At 37.9% G+C, this 26,534-nt stretch overlaps 1 protein-coding gene across 1 annotated transcript in view; it reads right to left on the bottom strand.

Annotated features, from left to right (window-relative positions):
- The window catches only part of LOC115219486 (cilia- and flagella-associated protein 99), a 499,146-nt gene that overhangs the window by 174,878 nt on the left and 297,734 nt on the right, over positions 1-26,534 (bottom strand). Inside the window, exons 3-5 of the mRNA XM_029789657.2 lie at positions 21,050-21,191; positions 17,532-17,626; positions 6,618-6,730 (exon numbers count right to left, since the gene is read on the bottom strand). Coding sequence (XP_029645517.2) covers positions 6,618-6,730; positions 17,532-17,626; positions 21,050-21,191 — 350 coding nt within the window. The remainder of the gene's footprint in view (positions 1-6,617; positions 6,731-17,531; positions 17,627-21,049; positions 21,192-26,534) is intronic.

The following is a 26,534-nucleotide window of genomic DNA, read 5'->3' as shown; positions in this document are numbered from 1 at the left end:
CTGGTCCCGCCTGTTGAAACAATAGAGGAGAGAAATAACAAGATGATAACGTATAGAACGCAAGATAGAAACACGAGAAAACTGGTGAGAGTGATGATTGAAGAAATAGAGAAATGTCTGGGGGACATCATGAAAAAAGCGACTTTTGTAGACAGAGGAAAGAAATATGGTACGGTGGAGGTGAGATGCGCAACAAAGGAAGTGGCGGCCTCATTGGCCTCCACTGTCCTGAAAGCCAAAAATTTCACTATGTGGCCGATGTATAAAGGAAGACGAGGGGTACGGGTAAGAGTCCCAAAGGTGCCCCCAGATATTAAAACAGAAATGCTGGTAACAGCCATTATTGGGGCAGCAAAGGAGGAAGTTGAAATAGGGTCAATCAAGGAGACGAACGTTGTAAATTGGAAGGGATTCGGAGTAGAGTTGTGGCTGATGGCCACAATGGAAGACATCGAAAGGTTTCCCTTCCAAATAGAAATAGAAAACGAGAAAACAATTAGTGTAATAGTGGAGGGCAGAAAACCGAATTGCTACCTGTGCGGATCAAGAGGGCACATAAAAAAGGAATGTCCGCTGTATGAATTCACAGTGGAGCAAAAAGAGACACAAAGTGGAGAGAAGGAAAACGAACACGAAGGAAAGAACAGCGAAAACAAGGAAAAGGAAATAACGGAGAAACAACAAGAGAAGGGAAGTAACAGCGCACTGAAGGAAAATGAAAACAAAGGGAAGAAGATAGTAGAAAAGGAGCAAAATTCACAGGGTGCAGAAGTAGTGGAGAAGGAGCCAAGGCAGAAGCAAGAGAAAGAAAAGGAAAGTACATTAAAGGAAAGAGAAAAAGCAGGAAAAGAACAAGAAAAGGAACAGAACCAAGAGAAAGGAAAAGATGGTATGCAAAAAGGAAAAGAAACAACAGGAAAGGAACATAAGGCACAGGATAGAGAGACGGCAGACAAAGAGCCAAAAAGACAAGAGAAGGAAAAAGAAAGAAGAGAAAGCAAAAAGAGAAAGAGAGAAACCGAGGGAGGAGAAAAAAGAGGAAGTAAGTCCTAAGAGAAAAACTAGAGAAAACGTAGGTACGAATAGAAAATTCAAATACTATGGAACGTTGATCCATCACAGGCACTGTGAGGAGATGGAAGATTTAATAAACGTAACAAATGGATATACGTGGGTCAGGATGGGCACCGAATGGAAAGAAACAGGTGCACTCGTCCACGAGAACGACGCTGAGGCGTTCATCGAGGCAGCTGGCAAGAACGTGACAAAACATATGAAATGCCGACTTACAAGGTGGCCACGAACGATGGAAATTTACCAAGATTTGGTAGAGATAATGGAGTATATATAAAAGAAAAGGTATTGTGAAAACTTTAATTTGGAAATGATAAAAAGAACTTTAAATTCTGGAAAAAAAATGTTGAACTTTGTAAAATTTTTGAAATGTATGTTGAAAATGTGTAAAATGTTTTTATTTGGAAAATATTGTTGACAAATAAAAAACAAATGACGAAATGTAACCGCTCGATTTCGGGGATCGAGTGGGCATTACACCACATTGTACAAACGTCATAATTCATTATTCATTTTTCCCGATTGTATTGTCCCATCTATGTTCGCCCCTTGTGGGTAATAATAAAACAACATGGAGGAAAGCACCTTCGAAAAGTGTCTTGGTCCGACTATGAAAGATATCTAATCAGAGGTGGTAAATTCGCCACAATAGAAGCAAGGTTCGAGTCAACGGTGCATGCAAGGGATTACTCGACTCGAACTTGCAAAGTGGAAATATTTTATTTTTACCTTTATATCTGGGACGTTGGGCGTCCCGGAAAACAATTAAAAATGCCCCCCCACCCAGAAGTAGAGGTAGGCTGGACTGTAGCCACACTTCTATACAAGAGGGAGGACAAGATACAATTGATCGAAATTACAAGAGACAGGCTAACAATTCCAGTCTGTTATATATTTTGAGTATTGTTATCACTAGCGATATCAAGATATAACTTTGTATTTTGTATTTTATGTGTAGATGTATATATATAGATGTACATGTAATATGTACACATATATATACACATATATACATGCACTAGCACTATGACCCGGCAACGATGGGTCTTTAATGCTAGTATATATATATATATATATATACATTCAGCAAAATTTATTTTGATTCATACTCGACAGAGTGTAAGTACCTTGAGAGAAAAGTTGAACCTAAGAAGCATCAGTTGTGGTGTGCAAGAGAGACATTTGTGCTGGTGTGGTCATGTGGCGAGAATGGATGAAGATAATTGTGTGATAAAGTGCCACACCCTAGTGGTTGAGGGAACCTTTGGAAGAGGCAGACACAGGAAAACCTGGGAGGAGGTAGTGAAGCATGACCTTCAAACTTTAGGTCTCACCGAGGAAATGACTAGAGACCGAGACCTTTGGAAGTATCCTGTGCATGAGAAGACCTGGCAGCACAAGTGAGACCATAACCCGTGGCCTCTACCTGGGATGTAGCCAGTCCACTTATGCATACCTTTCCTTCTTGGGACACAAAACTGACACAAAACTCTACTTGTGAAGACCTGTTGAGGCAAGTGAAAATCCAAATCAAAATCAAAATCGATGAACATCAATGGAAATTGCAGCTGTGATACTAGTGCTGGTGGCACGTAAGAAAACCATCCGAACATGACCGTTGCTAGCGCTGCCCTGACTGCCTTCGTGCTGGTGGCACGTAAAAAGCACCATCCGATCGTGGCCGTTTGCCAGCCTCATCTGGCCCCCGTGCTGGTGGCACATAAAAAGCACCATCCGATCGTGGCCGTTTGCCAGCCGCGTCTGGCACCTGTGCCGGTGGCACGTAAAAGCACCCACTACACTCACGGAGTGGTTGGCGTTAGGAAGGGCATCCAGCTGTAGAAACATTGACAGATCAGACTGGGCCTGGTGCAGCCTTCTGGCCTCTCAGACCCCAGTTGAACCGTCCAACCCATGCTAGCATGGAAAGTGGACACTAAACGATTATGATGATGATATATATATATATATATATATTTCTTTACCACCCACAAGGGGCTAAACACAGAGGGGACAAACAAATATATATATATACATATATATATATATATATCTTCATATAGCTTAATCTGATTGTCTGTGTATCTATGAAACTATCTGTGTATATATTTCTCTCTCACTCTCCCCTTTTGAACTGATTTATATGTTAGTGTGTGAGTATATATATGTATGTATGTATTTATTTATTTAATTAGTTGCTTTACTCTCATTACTCTCTTTACTCTTTTACTTGTTTCAGTCAGTTGACTGCGGCCATGCTGGAGCACCGCCTTTAGTCGAGCAACTCGACCCCGGGACTTATTCTTTGTAAGCCTAGTGCTTATTCTATCGGTCTCTTTTGCCGAACCGCTAAGTGACGGGGACATAAACACACCAGCATCGGTTGTCAAGCAATGCTAGGGGGACAAACACAGACACACAAACATACACACACACACATATATATATATATATATATATATATATATATATATACATATATACAACAGGCTTCTTTCAGTTTCTGTCTACCAAATCCACTCACAAGGCTTTGGTCGACCCGAGGCTATAGTAGAAGACACTTGCCTAAGGTGCCACGCAGTGGGACTGAACCCGGAACCATGTGGTTGGTAAGCAAGCTACTTACCACACAGCCACTCCTGCGCCTATGTGAAATTCTGGATATGAAATTGTTTTGAATCTGAAATTACTGTATTTTGGGAGGATCATATTGGCAATAAATACTAGTGCATTGATTACATTTCATTTCAGTTTCATTAACAATCCATTAGATAATTAATTGATTAGCTTGTCAAAGTCCTTTTGTTACTGTCTGTGACCTTATCAGTGACCGTGAGTCTCTGAAGCATGTCTCTCTCCTCACATATACACACACAAGTACATACGTACAAACTCACGTATTTAACTAGATGTATACAGACATATATATATATATATAACACACACACACACACACGTATATATATATATATATACAAAATTTAAAGGACTGACCACTAAAAGTGGACGGTCAACATGCTAGATATAGACGTCAAATCACTATTTTCCACAAAGAATATATTCTGAAATAAAAACTCAGCACAAACCAAAGCATTAAAAATAAGCAAGACAAATGAAAATATATGAAATAAAAATGATTACCCATGTACCGATCAGTTTCGATTGTTAATATCCGCAAAGATAAACTGCAATCTTGTCAGCATGGTCTGTCATATAGAAATACAATTTGCAGGACTAGATGCAAAAACGTTTGACCGGAGTCTTGCATGCATGGAGTCCAACCGATTATATTTTTGCGTATATTTTAAATTAAATAAATATGTTCTCTAACCGGTAAATTGACTGCTGCTACTTATTAGCTGCAGGGTAGTTTCTCCGATCTCAGCGCGCCAAAGTGAAGGCATTTGAAAGATACACAAAAATATAATCGGTTGGACTCCATGCATGCGAGACTCCGGTCAAACGTTTTTGCATCTAGTCCTGCAAATTGTATTTCTATATGACAGACCATGCTGACAAGATTGCAGTTTATCCTTGCGGATATTAACAATCGAAACTGATCGGTACATGGGTAATCATTTTTATTTCATATATTTTCATTTGTCTTGTTTATTTTTAATGCTTTGGTTTGTGCTGAGTTTTTATTTCAGAACATATTCTTTGTGGAAAATAGCGATTTGACGTCTATATCTAGCATGTTGACCGTCCACTTTTAGTGGTCAGTCCTTTAAATTTTGTATGTAGAAATATTTTAATCTTCAGATTTTTTTAATATGCTGGGCCACTGGTTTTAATTGATTAATATCAATTTCTACCCTTATTAAATTTTATATATATATATATATATACACACATGCTTATGCACTTATGTCACCAAATATACATAGAGATATATACTCTTTTTACTCTTTTACTTGTTTCAGTCATTTGACTGTGACCATGCTGGAGCACTGCCTTTAGTCGAGCAAATCGACCCCGGGACTTATTCTTTGTAAGCCCAGTACTTATTTTATCGGTCTCTTTTGCCGAACCGCTAAGTTACGGGGACGTAAACACACCAGCATCGGTTGTCAAGCAATGCTAGGGGGACAAACACAGACACACAAACACACACACACATATATATATACATATATACGACAGGTTTCTTTCAGTTTCCGTCTACCAAATCCACTCACAAGGCATTGGTCGGCCCGGGGCTATAGCAGAAGACACTTGCCCAAGATGCCACGCAGTGGGACTGAACCCGGAACCATGTGGTTGGTTAGCAAGCTACTTACCACACAACCACTCCTGCGCCTATAAATGTGCATTTATATACATAAAGTGGCATAAACAAGGAGATATACTAGAAAGGGTACATGGAATATATAGAGGGTGCTTGAAAGGAAGAAAAAAAAAGAGGGGATATAGAAAAAGTGTATATACAGTTATGTGGAAGAGATGTTTGTTCTTAGTTCTTTGTGAAATATAAGGGGGAGAAACATGAAAGAAATGAGAGGGTGAGGCTGTAAAGGAAGAATTAGTGAAGGGGATGAAAGGCAAAGAGAAGAAAATATATGAAATAATGGAGATACAAAGTTGAAAAGTGGCCATGCTTGACATGCCAAAATGAGTAAGTGAAAGAGGTATAGAGGGATTATACATAAACTGATTTTGTAGGTAGTAAATACACAGGGGTATTTAGCTTAACAGAACCTATGAAATAGACTCTTTTGAATGTTCAGAAGGGGCCTTAAATGTAGCAGCTGTAATGTGAGTGATGTAATTATCAATGTAAATAGACAGTCCAAATGTAAGTGGCCAAAAGAGGAGGAAACGTGGGAAGCCATCAGATCTGCTACCAAGCAAAAGGGATTCACCATCTGAGTGAGAAATGGAGAGTGTTATTCTGGTGTGCAAAAAGTAATGTTATATAACTGAGAAACATGTGCATTGGATGAAGAAGATTCTACAGCATCACCAATTCCTCAGCCACCACTTTCACCACTATCACAATGACCATGTGAAAAACAATTGTTGTGTTGTTGTTGTTCTTGTTCTTCTTCTTTTTCTTCTTCTTCTTCTTTTTCTTCTTCTTCTCCTCCTCCTCCTCCTCCTGCTTCTCCTCCTTCCACCACTACCACCACCATCAATACCATTTTACCCCTACCCATCTGCCCGTCCATGACTACCACACAGTAGCAAAAATGTTATTCTTATTGCCATCAATTCATGTTACCCATGAGGGTGGCAATCTATCCATTGTGTGCCCCTTCATAATCAAGATGTGAAGTTTTTGATGAGTGAATCAAAACTGTATAGACCTATAAGGTCACATACTTCTGCACTGTCAAATGCACCCATACTAAAACCAAGGCACTCTTTGTCCTTGGCACTAAAATGTCACTAGGGCAAAAAAAAAAAATGAAAACAAAAAAAACTCAACATACTGATCTAGTAAGGTTTGAACCAGCAGCCACATGGTCCTTATTCCAGCTTCTTAACCTCAAAACTATCATGTTTCTTTACTGAAAATATTGCTTAAAAGGTGAATGACTTACTCAAGAAGTGGCTTCATGACTTTGTTTTTGAGAAATTTATCATCATAAAATGGTCGGCAGACTTTAGTTATTTGAATGATGATTTGGTCCCTGCTGGTTAAAAATTCCAGATACTGCAAGAACAACAGAAAGAAGAAGACAACTTAAAAGATGAAAGCAGAAAAAGGGAGGAAAATTATAATTTTAAATTTTGCCATAAGGGCAACATTTGTGAGAGGGGGTAAGTCATTTACATCGACCCCAGTATTCAACTGGTATTTATTTTATCGACCCTGAAAGGTTGAAAGGCCAATTTGATCCTGCTGGCATTTGAACTCAGAATGTAAAGTCAGAAAAAATGGTAATGATTCTTACAGCTTGCTGCCTTAAAGGGATGAAAATAATTATTACCAGATGAAATACAAGTAAACAGGAAAACAAGAATCAATGAGGGTGCATTGAAATGGTCACAAGTCCTGCTAAAAACAGCAGCCATTTCTGCCTCAAATCACATCTTATTGATACTTTTTAAAAAAAATTATGTTGGATTGATAGTGCAGTCTTGGATATATCATCCTTGTAAAAAAAAACAGGAATGGTTATGGGTAGAAATTCTTTGATCATAGGGCTGTTGATGAGGGCAGGCACAGGAGTGGCTGTGTGGTAAGTAACTTGCTTACCAACCACATGGTTCTGGGTTCAGTCCCACTGTGTGGCATCTTGGGCAAGTGTCTTCTACTATAGCCTCAGGCCAACTAAAGCCTTGTGAGTAGATCTGGTAGACAGAAACTGAAAGAAGCCCGTCGTATATCTCTTATTATAAAAGGCAGATTTTATCTGCCACCCTTTGGGAGTTATACAAATCTACAATATAGGATTTCTTCAATTACAATTTACCTAGCATTTTTAAGAGTACAATGCATCGCGTCATGCCAGGTCCAGTTTTTAAAATTTAAACTCCAATTAAGCAAAATTTACAGAAAACTCACATTCTGGTGTGTGTGTCAAATGCTTTTCTTAGTTTGGTTTACACCACACGCAAACGCACACACACACAAAGGGAGCGAATTGTTTCACTGACGCTATCACCCTTCTCCTCCTTTGTCTTTGCAAGTTTGCAGCTATTAAAGTGAAAACAGTGAATCCGACAGCGATAAAGAAAACGAATTGGTACCTGAATGGAGTGAAAATCTAAAAACTGTTTCTTTCGGTGAGTTTTCTGAAGAAACTGGACCAAGCCACAGACTTTCCCAGAAGAGTAAAGCCTTAGACTATTTCTATTTACTTTTTCGAATGAGCCTATTTGAAATCATTACGCTAAACGTAAACAAACCGAAAGAAAGGATAGTTTGTTATTTCCCACAACCTTAAATGAAATTAAGGCCTATTTTGCCATAAATATTATTATGGGTATCAGAAAGTTACCCAGAATAACAAATTCTATCGTAAAATTTTGTTGTATACCCAATTGAATATTAGCTAATAACCCATTTTCTATAGCGATGTTTGAACAAAATTTTAATAATTTTACAGAAAGTTACCCAGAATAACAAATTCTATCGTAAAATTTTGTTGTATACCCAATTGAATATTAGCTAATAACCATTTTCTATAGCGATGTTTGAACAAAATTTTAATAATTTTACAGAAAGTTACCCAGAATAACAAATTCTATCGTAAAATTTTGTTGTATACCCAATTGAATATTAGCTAATAACCCATTTTCTATAGCGATGTTTGAACAAAATTTTAATAATTTTACAGAAAGTTACCCAGAATAACAAATTCTATCATAAAATTTTGTTGTAAACCCAATTGAATATTAGCTAATAACCCATTTTCTATAGCGATGTTTGAACAAAATTTTAATAATTTTACAGAAAGTTACCCAGAATAACAAATTCTATCGTAAAATTTTGTTGTATACCCAATTGAATATTAGCTAATAACCCATTTTCTATAGCGATGTTTGAACAAAATTTTAATAATTTTACAGAAAGTTACCCAGAATAACAAATTCTATCGTAAAATTTTGTTGTATACCCAATTGAATATTAGCTAATGACCCATTTTCTATAGCGATGTTTGAACAAAATTTTAATAATTTTACAGAAAGTTACCCAGAATAACAAACGAGCCCTTCTGGGTGTTAGCGCACGTCTACGATGAGTCTACGATTTAAAAAAAAATTACCATCATATTTTTCCATTTTAATGCATTTTTTTCGCTTTTATATAAGGGAAGTAACTCTCTAAAAATATCTACGATGTGTCAACGATTTAAAGAAAAATTTACCTTAATTTTTTTTGAATTTTTAATGCATTTTTTTGCTACTTTTTGGCTATAACTCTCTAAAAATGCTTATATAGTTATTTCCCTTACAACCCGAGCAACGCCGGGCGATACTGCTAGTATGTATATATATATGTGTGTATGTGTGTGCATGTATATATATGTTTGTGTGTCTGTGTTTCCCCCCTCCCCAACATTGCTTGACAACCAATACTGGTGTGTTTATGTCCCTGCAACCTAGCGGTTCGGCAAAAGAGTCTGATAGAATAAGTACTAAGCTTACAAAGAATAAGTCCCGGGGTTGATCTGCTTGACTAAAGGCAGTGCTCCAGCATGGCCACAGTCAAATGACTGAAACAAGTAAAAGAGTATAAGTGAATCTGTGTAGAATAAAATAAATCTCATTTGAATCAACATCCTACTTTTAAGAAAGGAGATGTAATTCTGGATGAATTATGTTTGGGAGGTAGAAGCAGAGGGTGAGGAAGGAGAAAGATGGGGTGGTCACAAGTCGAATACATTTGAAAGATAACCTGGAGCTAAAAATAACAAGCTCATCTGTTAACCTTTTTGTTACCATATTTCTGTTGAGATGCTCTGTGTTTCTTTCAATTGATTTTAAATGTAACAAAGAATTTAGTAAAATAACAAGCTTTCAGGAACATAAATTGTGACTAAGATTTCATGAAAGATTTTGATTCAAGACTTATGAAAACAAGACATTTGTACTACAGAACCAGTGGTGGTTTCAGCCAGTGTGGTATCTAAAGGGTTAAGAATTGTTTCTCTATTATATATTTTAACCCTTTTGTTACCATATTTCTGTTGAGATGCTCTGTGTTTCTTTCAATTAATTTTAAATATAACAAAGATTTTAGTAAAATTCAGCTAGTGTTAGGAACATAAATTGTGACTAGGGTTTGGTGGAGGATTTTAATTCGGGACTTTTGAAAACAAGACATTTGTACTACAGAGCCAGAGGTGGTTTCAGCCGGGTTAGTATCAAAAGGTTTAAGTTGTCAATTTTCGTATTTCAGTTTTGACGTCAGATTGTTTGTTTAATGTTTGCCTTTAAGCAATTTTTTGGCCTTCATTCTTTGTAATTATATAAACTTATAGGTACAGGTGTGGCTTTGTCAGTGAGAAGTTTGCTTCCCATCCACATGATTGTGGGTTCAGTTCCATTGCGTGTAACCTTGGGCAACTGTCTTCGACTACAGGCTTGGGGTAAAAGTGCTTCATAAATGGATTTGGGAGACAGAAATTGAAAATCTTATATGGAACCCCAAGGGTCATGTGACCCTGGTTGAGAGCTACTGATCTAATCTCATCATCATCATCATCATTTAACATCTGTTGTCCATGCTGGCATGGGTTGGATGGATAGACCAGGGCTGGTGAGCTGAGGGGCTGCACCAGACACCAGTCTATTTTGGCATGGTTTTCTATAGCTGGATGCCCTTTCTAACGCGAACCACTCCGAGAGTATAATGGGTGCTTTTACATGCCACTGCTACAGGTACCAGTTACACGACACCAGTATTTGCCATGAAACTGCCCCATCTCATCAGTGGGTCCTCCTCCTCAACCCACTCCATTATCATTATCACTTTGACCTCTCTTATCTCTCCTTCACACATCCATTGGACATTACTCTTTCCTTCATCTCTGTCTCTACTCCCATCCAACACACTTCCTTCTATTACTCTCTCCTCTCCATTACGATATTCTTACAGTAAATCTGTTCTTTTTCCTCTCAAGGTGTTCTATTTTGCTTTGCAAGCTACAAAGTGACTCCCAAAAGTGGTGGTACCACAAAAAAGTACCCTATACAGTCTAAGTGTTTGATAATCAATTTAAACAGTAACAACATTGGGCTTGCTGATGGCAAGGCAACCTTTGTAGTGCTGGTGCTAGGAGAAAAGCACCCAGTACACTCTATAAAGGAATTGATGTTAGAAAGGGCTTCCTTCTGTAGAAACCGGGCCAAAAATGTAAAACTTTGAAGGAAGACATGGTTCTCCAACCCATGATACCAGCGTAGCCATGTCATCATGGAAATCAGACATAAAACGGAATGGTGATGATAACGATGGTGATGATAATGAAATCAGTGGTGTTGATGATAGCGATGATGATGGTGATGATGATGACATGGTATTGGTGATGATGACATTGAAAACAATGACGTTATCGATGATGATGATGATGATGATGGTAATGACGATGATGATGAAGATGATGATTTAATCAATTTAAGCTACCATGTGAAGTCTGACATGAAAGCTATGACAGACTAAAAAAAAACATCTAATGCCACTTATACATAGAAGAAATAAAGAAAAAAAAACAAAAAATAAAAAAAATAACTAAAGAATCTTTTAGTAACCTCCAAGACTTGGAAGATTTTATTTATGGTCAGTGAATCCTTGAGAATGAATTATTCCTCCTTCAGCTTTGGTAACCATTTGAAGACCAATTTCAAAATGTCATCTCTCAGATTGATAGCTTTTGCATTGGAGTAAATTATATCATAAAGTTCTTGGATGGTCTCTCCAAAAACATAAAAGTCATTCCATAAAAACTTGTTCGTGATGGCAAACAGTTTGAAGGAATATGGTCCATTTGTGGCCAACAGAATCTCCATTTATTAACATTGTCCAATATCTGACATGTTTTATACTTTGCTAAATCAAGTTGAGGTATTGGGGGATTAAAGTTTAATAGATTAGTTGTTCGTATAATCCAATATTTTTTTCTGCCCATCATTATAATCATGATAATCATCATCATCATCCTCATCATCATTGTTTTCATCACCATCATCATTATCATCTTCATCATTGTTATCATCATCATCGTCGTCGTCATCGTCACCACCACCATCATCACCATCATCACCATCACCATCACCATCACCCTCATCCTCATCATCATCATCATCATCATCAGCAGCAGCAGCAGCAGCAACAGCAGCATCATTGTCATCATCAACATCATCATCATTGTCGGCTTCATTATCTTTGTCATTATCATCATCATTATAATCATCATCGTCATCACTGTCATCATCATTATCATCATTGTCATCATCACCATCATTATAATCATCCTCCTCATCATCATCACCATCATCACCGTCATTATCATTTTAAGGCCTACTTTTCTATGCTTGTATAAGTCAGATGAAATTCACCGAGGCAGGTTTCCTGTGGCCAGGTGCCCTTCCTGTCACCAGCCCTCACCTGTTCCCAAGCAAGGTTAATATTTCCTTCAGGGTCACCAGACATGTTGTTCACAGAAGACTGGAAGTGAACATCATTGCTTGTAGGATGCAGATACACATTTACAATCGTCATGTGATGCTGAGGTGAGTGTGCATGCACACACACATACATACACACAAACACATACACACACACACATACAAATACATGCATACACACACTCAAACATTCTGTATATAGGTGAAGGCATGTCTATGTAGTTAACAAGCTTGTTTCCCAACGATGTGGCTCTGGGTTCAGTCGCCTGCATGGCATCTTGGGCGAGCATCTTTTACTATAACCCTGGGCCAACCAAAGCTGTGTCAATGGATACAGAAGATGAAAACTGAAAGATCTGGTAAACATATATGGTTGACTGGGTCAGATAGAATTGGTTGAAGCAGATTTTATATTTTATATACGAGGGTGAGCTGAATAAATTGTCTAAATCACGCAAAAATGAAAATAACACTGACATCTCATTTTAACAGATATATTTACCAAAATTACATAAAAATATCTTGAAATACTAAAGAGTAATTTTATTCAATAAAATCACTATTGGCTTCAACCACAGCTTCCAGATGACTTTGGAATCTTCTGCAACTCTTCTGGACAGGCTCCTTGTTTAAGTTGGTGAATGCTGCCATAATCCTTGCCTTCAGTTCATCTTTGATATAACAAGGAGTCTTTTTTTGTCTCTCACTCAACTGTGCCCCACACATAATAATCAAGGGGGTTGCTGTCTGGGGAGTTAGGTGGCCAAATGTTAGGGGTGATGTGGTTATCACTCTCAGTACATGTTTTGGGGAGATGGCAAGTCTACAGGTGTTCTGTGCGTTCACTATCTGTTTGTATTGCAGCTTCCAGTAAGAATGCCAAGCTGTACAGCATGTAATTTCTAAATTTATGGCAAAGTGAATTGTGTCATGGTGCTGTTTTTTTTACAGACGGTGCCCATCTGACCCTACCATACTGTGTAGTTGACAAAATCAAAAACAAATAATGCACATGTGCGAAATTAAAAGAATAAAATGGCAATATTTTCCCAACTGCAACCTGTATCTATATATATATATATATATATATATTATATTACATATATATAAGTGGGATGACCACTAAGTGGACATCCATTTGCTAGAAGTCAATCCCCTATGGTCTTACCACTAAGAAAGGAATGATCTCAACAAAATTTAGCAAACGCCAGAATGTAAGCAAGCAAGACAAATGAAAAGATACAAAATATACAGATTAATCACAAACCAGTTTCGTTGCTACCACTTACGTAATCACTTACGTAGAATGTCCGCAACTCATCAGTGTGATCGTCATAGCAAAATATAATATGCAGAACGTTCGCATGAGATTGAACATGTATATAGTTCTACCAATTACATTTGGGGTTATATTTCAAAAGTCTTCGTTTTGGCATGCCAAAATACCGGAAATAATTCTGCAGAAAATAATTCCCTGCAGTGAATTTTGCTGGTTAGAGAACATAGTTATTTAAATTTAAATTTTATATATATATATATATATATATATATATGTATATATATATATTTATACACACATACATGTATGCATGCATGTGTATATGCGTGTGTGCTTGTATGTCTTCTTGTCTTGACATCACAGCATGGTTGTAAATGAGTATCACTGTCATACAAGTGGTGTCTGTGGAAAACAATGTCCAACTATGAGTACATATAACCCTGCATGGAAACTAGTGAAGGTAAGAGACAGGAAGGACATCCAGCTGTAGAAAATCAACCACAACAAATTCCACCTGACACATGCAAGTAGACACTAAGATGATGATGATGTGGGCGTTATACAAGCCGAATCAATCACAGGTGTAACCTATTTTAATTTATCAGGCACATGCTTATCAGTGACTAATGATCACCATATTTAATAAATACAGACAACTGACAAAGATCTCATTGAATGACAACAAAGCAAAACCACTTATGTTGCAATATAATAGAGAGGTGGTGAAAAGAGGTGTACAGTTGCATAATACAAGTGGAATGTTCTTTTCATTTCTCTATTTCCTTTTCAGGGTAAGAATTATATGATTTTGTTTTTGTATTTGGCTTAGAAGATCCTTGATGTGAATTTATGCGTTGAAACAAATTTTGTTGTGCCCTGGGCGCTTTATTATGCCAATAATGACACACACACACAGATTCAATTTCATTTTTATTAGTCAGTTGGTTAAATAGCTGACAATACTGTCTACACTAAAGGGATTATTCCTAATTTCAGGTATTTATTATCTGGCTAGAAATTTGACCAACAATGAATGAAAGTGGATCATGAAACAGAAAGTGGAAAACAGAAAATGCAGAAATGGCTAGACAGAAATGGACAGAAGAATTTCAAAGATCAGCTCTATCAAGATTAACAGTTTACATAATATGTTACAAATCTGAGTAGCCTGGGTCAATCTGCAATGCACACAAAAGTGGTCGACCGGTCAATGTTACCACTGAAGACAATGAAATGCTTGTGACTCAAAGATTGACTCCAAGTCCCCAAGGAATCAAAAAAGAAGGCTTCCAATGAACTGGACATCTCAAGCAAATCCCTTAATCGACTTATCCAAAGAAAGAAATGAAAAGAACATTCCACTCATATTAAGCAAATGCATACCAACTTTTTCCCATCATCGTCATCGTTGTCGCTACTACCACCACTTACATTTGGGTGGAACACAATGCTTCTAGAACTCAGTTTCACTGACATGGGTGGGTCTTCACTAGAACCTCATACTGCCAGACATCTTGGGCCATTGACATTTCCTTTGTGAGCCCCAACATCCAGAGATTGGTCCTCACCACTTCATCCCAGTCTTCCCAGGTCTCCTTCTCCCACAGAAGTGACCACCACTTCTTTATACAGCTGTCTTCATTCATACAGATTACATGTCCAAACCACCATGCACATTTGCTCTTTGTGCCTTCATTTCTCTGTAGTCTATACATGTCCTCTGCATTCAGAGCTCATGTCTTATTACCATGGAGTATAGCTGTTCATACACAAGCTTCATACAATCTACCTTTCACTCTGAGAGAGAGAGAGAGAGTCCATTTGTTGCCAGCACAGGTAGTAACTCTCTGAACTTTCTCCATCCTATTTGTATTATAGAAACAATACTTTCAGAGCATCCACCCCATTGCTAATTTGATCACCTAGGTAACAGAAACTTTCTACTACCCCAAGAGAGCTTCCTGGACATTTGAGAGAGTCAAAGTCCCATGTGCTCTTAGTATTTATTGTACCTGCGCATCTGCCACACACAAAGGTAACCTTACCTGTTAATCTACCTGTGATTCCATTGCATCTCTTATGTGTCACTCCTTTCCTACAAATTGAGCAGGGCCATTTACCTGACAGAATTAGAGTCTTATCTGCTTTCTTGATAATAGCAACTTTAGTCTTAACTAGGTTAACTTTAAGGCTCTTTGATTCCAGGTTTTGCTTCCATACCTGGAATTTCTTCTCCAATTCTGCTACGGATTCTGCAATAAGAGCAAGGTCATCAGCATATAGTAATTCTGATGGACTTCCAGTTTTGAATTCCTCTGTTATGGCCTGGAGTAATATGATGAATAGGAGCGGATTAAGGAAAGAGCTCTGATGAACCCCTATTTGTACACTAAATTCATCACACACACACTCACAAATGCATGTGTATATATGTCAAAGATGACATTAGACTTTGAGACTATAACCTCGTGGCCTATGCCAGGAGTGTAACCATCTCACTTATGCATACCTTTCCTTCATTGGACACTAAACTCTGCTTGCGAAGACCTGTTGAGGCAAGTGAAATCGAAATCAAATTCGATGACTGGCATCTGTGCTAGTGGAGCGCTAATCGTGCCATATGAGCGTGTTCGTTGCCAGAGCAACAAGCTGGCCCCCATGCTGGTGGCAAGTAAAAAACACCATTCAAGTGTGATCATTACCTGCATTGCCTTACTGGCACTTGTGCTGGTGGCACGTGAAAAAACATTCGAGCAAGGTTGAGACTGGATCCTGTGCACGTGGCACATAAAAAGCACCATTTGAGCATAGCCGTTGCCAGTATTGCCTGACTGGCCCTCGTGCAGGTGGCATGTAAAAGCACCCACTACACTCTTAAAATGGTTGGCATTAGGAAGGGCATCCAGCTGTAGAAACTCTGCCAGATCAGATTGGAGCCTGGTGCAGCCATCTGGTTTGCCAGTCCTCAGTCAAATCGTCCAACCCATGCTAGTATGGAAAGCAGATGTTAAACGATGATGAGGATGATGATATATATAAAATTAAATGCACAGCCAAAAGAGATACTAATAGTTTCATGCTATTGATACATATATGTGCATATATACATGCATAAATATATATATAGTACATATACACACATACATACATATTTACATCGTCAGCCAATGAAAAGAGAACAAAAAAAAAAGACAAGAGAAAAACAAGCAACAACAGAGAATGTTGTTTCCAGAAAGGATGTTATATTCATTTCCTGGGGAGAGGAAATATTGGTCAACCAATACTGGCGTTAGATTATTCAGACAGACAGAAAACTAATTTCCTCTCAACAAATGATTGGTTTCGGCTTTTCCAGTCACATGACAGTATTCAAAGCTTCCCAAATTTGTTGTTGTTATTGTACAGGAAAGTGGAACCATTTATAGAGAATGTCTGACTTTCATTTCATAGAGATTCTATGGTGTCACATGCTGGAATAATATAAACATATTTAACATTTCTGCACTGTTTTTGTTTGCATTTTTGCCTCATTTGAAGCAAGTGATTGTGTGGTATGAAGTCTGCTTTTCAACTAAATAGTTCTGGGTTCAGTCCCACTGCATTGATACCTTGGGCAAGTGTCTCTACTATATACTTAGGTCGACATAAGCCCTGTGAGTGGATTAAGTAGACAGAAACTAAAAGAAACCCATTGTGTGTGTATGCAAGTGTATATGTGTGTTTGTGTGTGTTTATGTGTATATGTGCATGTGTGAGTGTGTGTGTGTGTGTGTATACCTTTGTGTTTATGTATGTCTCTCACCACTGCTTGACAACTGATGTTAATGTATTTATGTCCCCACAACTTAGCAGTTTGGCAAAGGAGACCAATAGAATAAGGAGCAGGCTTCCAAAAGAATAAGTACTGGGGTCGATTCATTCAGCTAAAAATTTTTCAAGGCATTGCTCCAGCATGGCCATAGTCTAATGACTGAAAAAAGTAGAAGAGAAAAGATGAAGTCCACTGAAATATTTTTTCCTCAGTGAGCTGCAGGCACTCCCTTGTCATTCTTCACCAACTGACTGCAACAAACGAAAGGAAATAGTTGTGGGACCTTACCTTGCTGACATGGATTGGATCTAAACTGTCCAATATTTCCAGAAAAAAGGTCAGGGTAAATTGCTTCAGTTTGAAGATGTAGATATAGGTGAGAACTGAAAAGAAAGAGAGAAATATTGGTAGATATTTGAAAGAGATGCTGATGGGAGGGTGAAGAGATGCTGATAAAGAAAAGAGAGGATGATCTATTGATGTAAGATATTGGGGAAAGTCTGCCAAAATAACTAAAGAAAAAAAAAAATGAAAGATGTAAGTGAAAAGTAAAAGAAACAGGTGTGATGTAAGTGTGTGTGCATGGTTGAAAAAAAAATGGTGGCCAAAATACTGGAGAGTCCAGGCATACATGAGAACCAGTAGAAAATAGATGTAGATGTTGGCTGAAATTGGAAAGAAAAATCACATTATACATACATATATATGTATGTATGTATGCATGCATGCCTGCATGCATGCATGCATGCATGCATGCATGTATGTATGTATGTATGTATGTATGTATGTATGTATGTATCAAAATAAGCAACAAGGATATCCTGTTTCATGCGACTCCATTTAATTCAACAATGCAATCATTACATCAATTTAAAATGTAGAGCAATCTTCAGCTGCACAAAGACAGAATTCAATTAAATTAGAACAGATCATCATCATCATCATTATCATCGTTTAACGTCCGTTTTCCGCGCTAGCACGGGTTGGATGGTTCGACCGGGGTCTGGGAAGCCAGGGGCTGCACCAGGCTCCAGTCTGATCTGGCAGTGTTTATACAGCTGGATGCCCTTCCTAACGCCAACCACTCCATGAGTGTAGTGGGTGCTTTTTACGTGCCACCTGCACAGGTGCCAGGGGGATCTGGCATCGCCCACGATCAGTTAGTGCTTTTAACGTGCCACCGGCACAGAAGCTAGTCGAGGTGGCGCTGGCAATGGCCACGTTCGGATGGTGCTTTTTATGTGCCACCGGCACAGGTATCACAACTGCTATTTCCATTAATATTTGTTTCGATGTTCATGTACATGCACTTGACTCAACAGGTCTCCTCAAGCACAGCGAGATGTTCTGGGATCCAAGGTACTTTGAATGGGCAGGGGCTATGCAGAACTGGTGCTGGAAGTATCCCGGGTCTTTGCATTTACAGCACATCTCCAGAGATCTCGGTCCTTCGCCATTGCCTCAGTGAGGCCCAATGCTCTGAAGTCATGCTTGACTACCTCATCCCATGTCTTCCTGGGTCTACCGCTCCCCCTGATTCCTTCAACTGTTTGGGAGCGGCACTTCTTCACACATCTCTCCTCATCCATCCACAGTACATGACCATACCATCGCAAGCGTCGCTCTTGCACACCACATCTGATGCTTCTTATGTCCAGCATTTCTCTCAGGGTGCTTACCCTCTGTCGTGCATTCACACTGACATTACACATCCAGCGGATCATGCTAGCTTCATTTCTTTCAAGTCTACGCATGTCCTCTGCAGTCACGGCCCATGTTTCACTACCGTGAAGTATGGCAGTTCGCACACATGCATCATACAATCTACCTTTCACTTTGAGTGAGAGACCCTTTGTTGCCAGTAGGGGTAGGAGCTTTCTAAACTTTGCCCAGGCTATTCGTTTTCTAGTGGTGACACTCTCTGAGCATCAAATGTTTTGTCAGACTTCAAAAGATGGACACAAATGTTTTGTCAGACTCCAAAAGATGGACACATTAATATAATTATACCTAAAATTTCCGAGAAGTTAAGGAGATAGACAAAGAACTTCAGCATAGAAGTAACTTCTATATTTGGAATTCTACATTGGATATTCCAAGTTCTCCAATTAGATGTTTAACCTCAATGGATAATCAGGGAACACTTTATTGTATTATGTCACAGAGAATTAATGTCTAGAGTTGTGTAGAAAGTGAACATTTCCAAATGCCCAATACTTTACAGAATGTACTGGGTACTTGTTTCCATACCACTAGAACTAGTTAGGATCACCACATAACTCGCAAGGCTAAGGGCCTAAAAGAAAAGAGGTCCCAATAGCTGAAGGAGATCAGAGCAGAGAATGGGTGATGATTGTAGGCAGAGAGATGAGAGATGGTAAGAGGGGAGAATGGTGAGTGTGGTAAGGAAGAGAGAAGTGGTAAGAAATTAGTGACAGGGTTGAGGAAAAGGAAGAGATAGAGTTGAAAAGATGATAGAGGAGTTGTGTACGGAGTGGCCTCTATGGCGATCAAACCTTTCCCATAAGAGTACTTCAAAAAATTCTCATCTTGATTTTGAAATTCTTATCTCATGACTCACTTTGCTGTATAGATTTAGTTGAAGTCTGACAAAACATTTCTTACAGTTCTATATTTAAGAGGTGAGGAATTATGTATATTATTTACATTTGATGGATATTTGTTCTCATCTACAAGCATATGGCGTGGTGGTTAAGAGCATAGGCTACTGACTGCAAGATTCCAAGTTCAATTCTAGGCAGTGACCTGAATAGTAGTAGTAGTAGTAGTAACAACAACAACATCGAAAGATACCTTAGGAATGAGAACCCAGGCTCAAAATTTCCCCAAGACATCTGATGAAGGCTGGAGGGTGTATCAGCCAAAAGGTTGTTTTAACAACAAACAAGATGAGGACAAATATCGTCAAATGTAAATAATGTAAATAATGTGAAACATTTCTTGTAAGACTTTTTTGCTTTGTGGACATCATCAACATTCATAGTCTTCCAGAATGTTTATTGTAGACATTCTGAACAGTTCCATGTGCTTCAGACTTATCTCTAATTCCAGTGATGGTAAGTCGTTTCGGTGAATTTGTTTGAAACTCTCTCCTAAACTGCCTTTGCACTTTAACAACATTTTTCAAACTTCCTGTAGCACTTTAGGATAAATTTCCTTCGTTCAAAGCTTAGTCTGTCTCCTTTCATTGTTTCTGATGGTTTTAATCTTAAAAGAAATGAAAATTAAGGCATAGGGGTGGCTGTGTGGTAAGTAGCTTGCTTACCAACCACATGGTTCCAGGTTCAGTCCCACTGCATGGCACCTCGGGCAAGTGTCTTCTACTATAACCTCAGGCCGACCAAAGCCTTGTGAGTGGATTTGGTAGACAGAAACTGAAAAGAAGCCCGTCGTATATATGTATGTATATATATACATGTGTGTGTATATATATATATATATATATATATATATATATATATTATATATACATATATATATATGTACGTGTGTCTGTGTTTGTCCCCCCAACATCGCCTGACAACCAATGCTGGTGTGTTTACGTCCCCGTAACTTAGCGGCTCGGCAAAAAGAAACCGATAGAATAAGTACTGGGGTTGATTAGCTTGACTAAAGACAGTGCTCCAGCATGACCACAGTCAAATAGCTGACACAAGTAAAAGAGTAAAGAGTAACTGTTAAAGTATGGATACATTTGGGATGCGGATGGGGGGGGGGGCACCACATTGAATTTTCTTTCAATTTTCTTTTTTTTTCTTTGGGAAAGGAAAAAAAAGTGGACTTACTTATGAAAATATTTTCTTCTATTTGGCTTAATTCAATGCTGAGGGTGAAGAGGCTTTCCAAGATAAGATTTATCATATTCCAGTATCGAATACAGCCACACATACACTCCTTAAAAATACGGATGTAAGTTGTGTCTTCTATCTGTAAAAGGGAGGAAAAATAAGAATGAAAGAAAGAATAAATAAATAAATAAATAATTAAATTGATTGATTGTCCCGTTCAATATCAATGAATCTGAGTCCAACCTTGGCTGTATAATACAAATTTCCAGGTTAAAAGTGATGTAAATTAAAACCTTCTGTCAAAATTCCATGTAAACTTATGTCCCAAACACCCACTTAATAATAACAAAATTATTTTATTTAATTCTTCATTATTTTTGAAATTAATTGAGACAAACGTAGTGTATTTTAACAGAATTACAATAACGAATGCTTTTTCATTAGATTTGTTTCAATTAATTTTGAAAATAATGAAGAATTTAGTAAAACAACTCTTTTAGTTACCATGTTTCTAATGAATTTCCTTAGAAACATGGTAATAAAAATGGTTTTTTGTTTCAATTTATTTAACAATTAATGAATAGGCATAGGAGTGTCTGTGTGGTAAGTAGCTTGCTTACCAGCCACATGGTTCTGGGTTCAGTCCCACTGCATAGCACTTTGGGCAAGTATCTTCTGCTATATATATATATATATATATATATATATATATATATATATATACGATGGGCTTCTATCAGTTTCCGTCTACCAAATCCACTCACAAGGCTTTGGTCAACCCAAGGCTATAGTATATGTGTGTATGTGTGTGTGTGTATGTTTGTGCATCTGTGTTTGTCCCCCCAACATCGCCTGACAACCGATGGTGGTATGTTTACATCCCCGTAACTTAGCGGTTCGGAAAAAGAGACTGATAGAATAGGTACAAGGCTTACAAAGAATAAGTCCTGGGGGATGATTTGCTCGACTAAAGGCGGTACTCCAGCATGGCCACAGTCAAATGACTGAAACAAGTAAAAGAGTAAGAATTTAGTAAAAATAACTTCTTTGATATCATAATTCTGTTGAAATACATTGTCCTTATTTCAATCCATTTTGAAAGTTAAGAAAGAATTTAGTATAAAGTAACTGTTGTTATTAAGCTGGCATTTGGAATATTAACTGTGTTAAACTTTGGAAATCTGCTACAGAGACAATGAGCATGCTTCAGCAACCTTATGGTGATGAGGCAATGGGTTGTACATAATGTTTCAAGTGGCACAGGTGCTTCAAAAGCAGAGGAACATTCCTGCAAGACGGTTAGCAATCTGGAAGACCTGCCATTGGCGTCATCCCAGGAGATGTGATATTGTGTATCGAGAATTCCTCCCCCAGGGCCAGACCATCAATCGAGAGTTCTGCGACATTTTGAAATGTTTGAGGGAGGACATTTGGTGAAAGCGACCAGAACTGTAGAGTGCAAAGAATTAGGTTCTTCACCAAGCTCTCCTCACTTGTGAGTTTCTCACCAAAAACAACATGGTATCACTTCCGTACCCACCCTATTCACCACATCTAGCAACTGTGGATTTGCATCTCTTCTCCAAGATGAAAATGCAGCTCAGAGGTCACCGTTTTAACATCATTGTTGAGATCAGGAGTGTATCACAGAAGGACCACAACTTGCCTATGGAAAATGACTTCCATGCTGGATTCCAAAAGTGGCAGGAACACTGGGACCAGTGTATTGCTGTGCAAGGTGTGACTATTTCGAAGGAGCTGATGTTAAAACTTGGGTAAATAGGTGCAGGAGTGGCTGTGTGGTAAGTAGCTTGCTTACCAACCACATGGTTCCAGGTTCAGTCCCACAGCATGGCACCTTGGGCAAGTGTCTTCTACAATAGCCTCAGGCCAACAAAAGCCTTGTGAGTGGATTTGGTAGACGGAAACTGAAAGAAGCCCATTGTATATATGTATATGTATGTGTGTGTATATGTTTGTGTGTGTTTGTTTGTTCCTCTAACATCGCTTGACAACCGATGATGGTGTGTTTATGTCCCTGTAACTTAGCGGTTAGGTAAAAGAGACCGATAGAATAAGTACTAGGCTTACAAAGAATAAGTCCTGGGGTCGATTTCCTCGACTAAAGGCAGTGCTCCAGCATGGCCACAGTCAAATGACTGAAACAAGTGAAAGAGTAAACAAGTAAAATAAGTTATTTTTTATTAAACACAACTGGTTCAGGAACCTTTCGATAACACGATGTAATTCAAAACGATGTGAATAAATATGCATTACATATTTGATGGAACAATATGAATAGTAGAGAAGTAAAAAAGAGTGTTTATATCATAGGAGCATGGATGAGCACAAGTGGTTTGGTATCGAAAAAAGGTTAATCTGTTGCTCATCTGTTTCTGTCTTATATAATGGTTTCTTTTATCAATACCCTGTTCAGCAAGGAACAACAACATGATGTGGAAATATCTATGTAGTGATTAAGTCTCCTTCAAATAACAGCTAAATCTCCCTCTAATTACATCCTGCTACCTCAAAGCAAAAGGAGTGGTCCACTGGATGACACAGTGCTAGATATACCATGTCTGAAGAGAAAAATAAAAAATAAAAAAAAACAAAGCAGAGATCTTGGCTGGGGTGTCTTGGGTTGCTGTTCATTTTGATCAAGCAGCAGCCACAACAGCAACAACAACAATCTTTTCTTTATTGGTCTTAAGGTCCTTTGTGTACAATATAAACTGTGTTGTATAAAAGGGGTTGCAAAACATTGAAAATATGTATAATAATAATAATATTCTTTTCTACTCTAGGCACAAGGCCCAAAATTTTGGGGGAGGGAGCTAGTCAATTAGATCGAATCCAGTATGCAACTGGTACTTAATTTATCGACCCTGAATGGATGAAAGCCAAAGTCGACCTTGGCAGAATTTGAACTCAGAATGTAAAGACAGACGAAATACTGCTAAGCATTTCACCCGGCATGCTAATGTTTCTGCCAGCTCGCCAGCCTTTATTATTATTATTGTTATTATTATTAATAATATTATTATTATTATTATTATTATTATGATAATGATGATGATAATGATGATGATGATGAGGAGGAGGAGGAGGAGAAGAAGAAGAAGACAAAAAATAAAAAAGACACAGTCCCTTATAATCTGAAATTGCAGGAATTTGGAATATGAAATCTGTAGAGATTGTGCCTGTTATAATTGGCATATTAGGGGCTGTGAATAATGGTATAGACAAATGGTTGAAGGAGATTGGAATGGAATGTCCTGTAGAGCTTCTACAGAATGTTTGCCTCTTACGGACAGGAATGATTATCAGAAGGGTTTTGAACACTTAAAAGATTATTTAAAGGTTGTGGATACCTAAGGTTGCAGGTAGTAACCTGCAACCCACATAAATTCTACCAGGAATAAGACCAATCCTGAGCCAAATCAAATAATAATCATAACAATGGCTTCAAAGTTTGGGACAGGTCCAGCAGTTTTGAATGGCAGGGGTTCTGTCAAAATCATTGACCCTGTACTTCACTCATACTTTACTTCATCAATTCCCCAAAAATATAAATGCAAAGCTGACTTTGGTGGGATTTGAACTCAGAAATGCAGAGACCTGTAACAAAGACCACATTTATGGATCACTGAATGTTTGAACATGTTTGGAATTTTTGAGAAAAAGACATGAAGAGTTGGAAGACATAGATAGAACCCAGGGAGATCTAGAATCAAGAAAAGGATCTTTCAAGGAAGCATCATGTCTCTTTTACTGTTTGTTCTATGCAGGATTTCTTTAACATTGCGACTGAGAAAAGGAATATTTAGGAATGAGTTTAAAGGAAAACAACACAAGATCAGCTGTTTATTATATATGGAAAAATAAATAAATAGAAACCCCAGATAATGGAACAGTTCATCTATGGTAATTTTTTTTTTGGGGGGGGGGGACTCCACATGAAAAGTCCCAGATTACTCTGCCATATCTAAGGCATCAGAATTGCCCTCTTCTAGTTTCTTTCATCCTACATAGGAAAGCATTTTCACAAGAGACCCATTCAGCCTCACCAGTTTTTCTAGTACTAAGGATAAAGAACATTAGAAGATGAACAAGAAAGAATACCCTGAATTAGGGTGGGTAGCAACATGGAATGATTTGAAGTGCAACCCTCTCCCTCCCAGAACACCCTGACCCCCCACCCAACACACACACCTAATAGAGATGCCTTTTCTTAGTTCTTACTATCAACCTACAAATGGCAAAGGTAAGATCAGCCTTTTAAGCCATGTCCCCATGTTGTTATTGTCATTCAGTTTTCATAACATTTTCTGGTTGGAACCCTCTTCTTTCTGCTTTGATTAGAACTTGAAGAAGTTGAAAAGGGCTTGTCTCGGGAAGAAAAAGTCTGTATTCAAATTACTGATGGCTATCCACATCTTGATTCAGTGACCTGAAGTCATTTAGCAGGTGTGCCTGGTTTCACACTGACTCCAGACTGTTTGCATTTAAACATATCTGCTCTTAATTACGTCTTGTGAAAGAGGAGAATAAACTATGTACATCGTTTAAGCTGTTGATAATTCAGATCTTAAGAATTGTTTTTTACGAAAATCTCCACATTTATAGAGAATTATAAGAATTTAAGTGTAAGAGAAAGAAATATTTGTCAAGAACTGTTTAATCCTTTTGTTGAAATTCACTGCATTTGTTTCAATAAATTTGAAAATAACAAAGAATTTAGCAAAATAACTTTGTCGTTATCAAAATGGTGTCTGGAAGATAGATTAACATGAAATCTTGATGCAGTGTTCTAATTTAGATCACTTTAACTCTTTTGTTAACATATTTTTATTAAAATACATGGCATTTGTTTCACTAATTTGGAAAATTATAAAGAATTTAATAAAATAACTTTGTTGTTATCAAAGTGGTGTTTGGTGCATAGATTAATATGAAATGTTGGTGAATGGTTTTGCTTAACCCTTTAGCATTTAAACCAGCCTTATCCGGCCAAAAGTATTCTGCCTGTTTTATATTCAAACTGGCCAGATCTAGTCTCTCACACCAACCCTACAATATCGTTTTAAAAATTAACAGCTACCTCATCAAAATCTCAAAGCTACAAGATAATGCCTGATTAGTTCAAGGCAATGTGGATGAAAAAGCATTAATTTTGGTAGAATAATGCGAATTGGTTATGACCAATTTAAAGCAGAAAGTTTGTATCATAGAACCAAAGGTGGTCTCAAGCAAGTTTGCATCAAAAGAGTTAAAGTAAATTTTATAACAATTACAACAAACAGAGCAAAATCTACATTATTTACATATGACGAATATTTGGCCTCTTCTTGTTTGTTGTTAACACAACATTTCAGCTGATATATCCTCCAGCCTTCATCAGGTGGGGGAATTTCGAACCTGAGTTCTCATTCCTAAGGTAATTTTTGATGTTATTATTATTATTATTATGGTGTAGTGG

Source organism: Octopus sinensis, linkage group LG14, assembly GCF_006345805.1.
Source record: "Octopus sinensis linkage group LG14, ASM634580v1, whole genome shotgun sequence".
NCBI classification, from domain to species: Eukaryota; Metazoa; Mollusca; class Cephalopoda; order Octopoda; family Octopodidae; genus Octopus; species Octopus sinensis.
The sequence above is the reverse complement of the archived record's forward strand: the minus strand, read 5'-3'. Positions and strand labels throughout refer to the sequence as shown.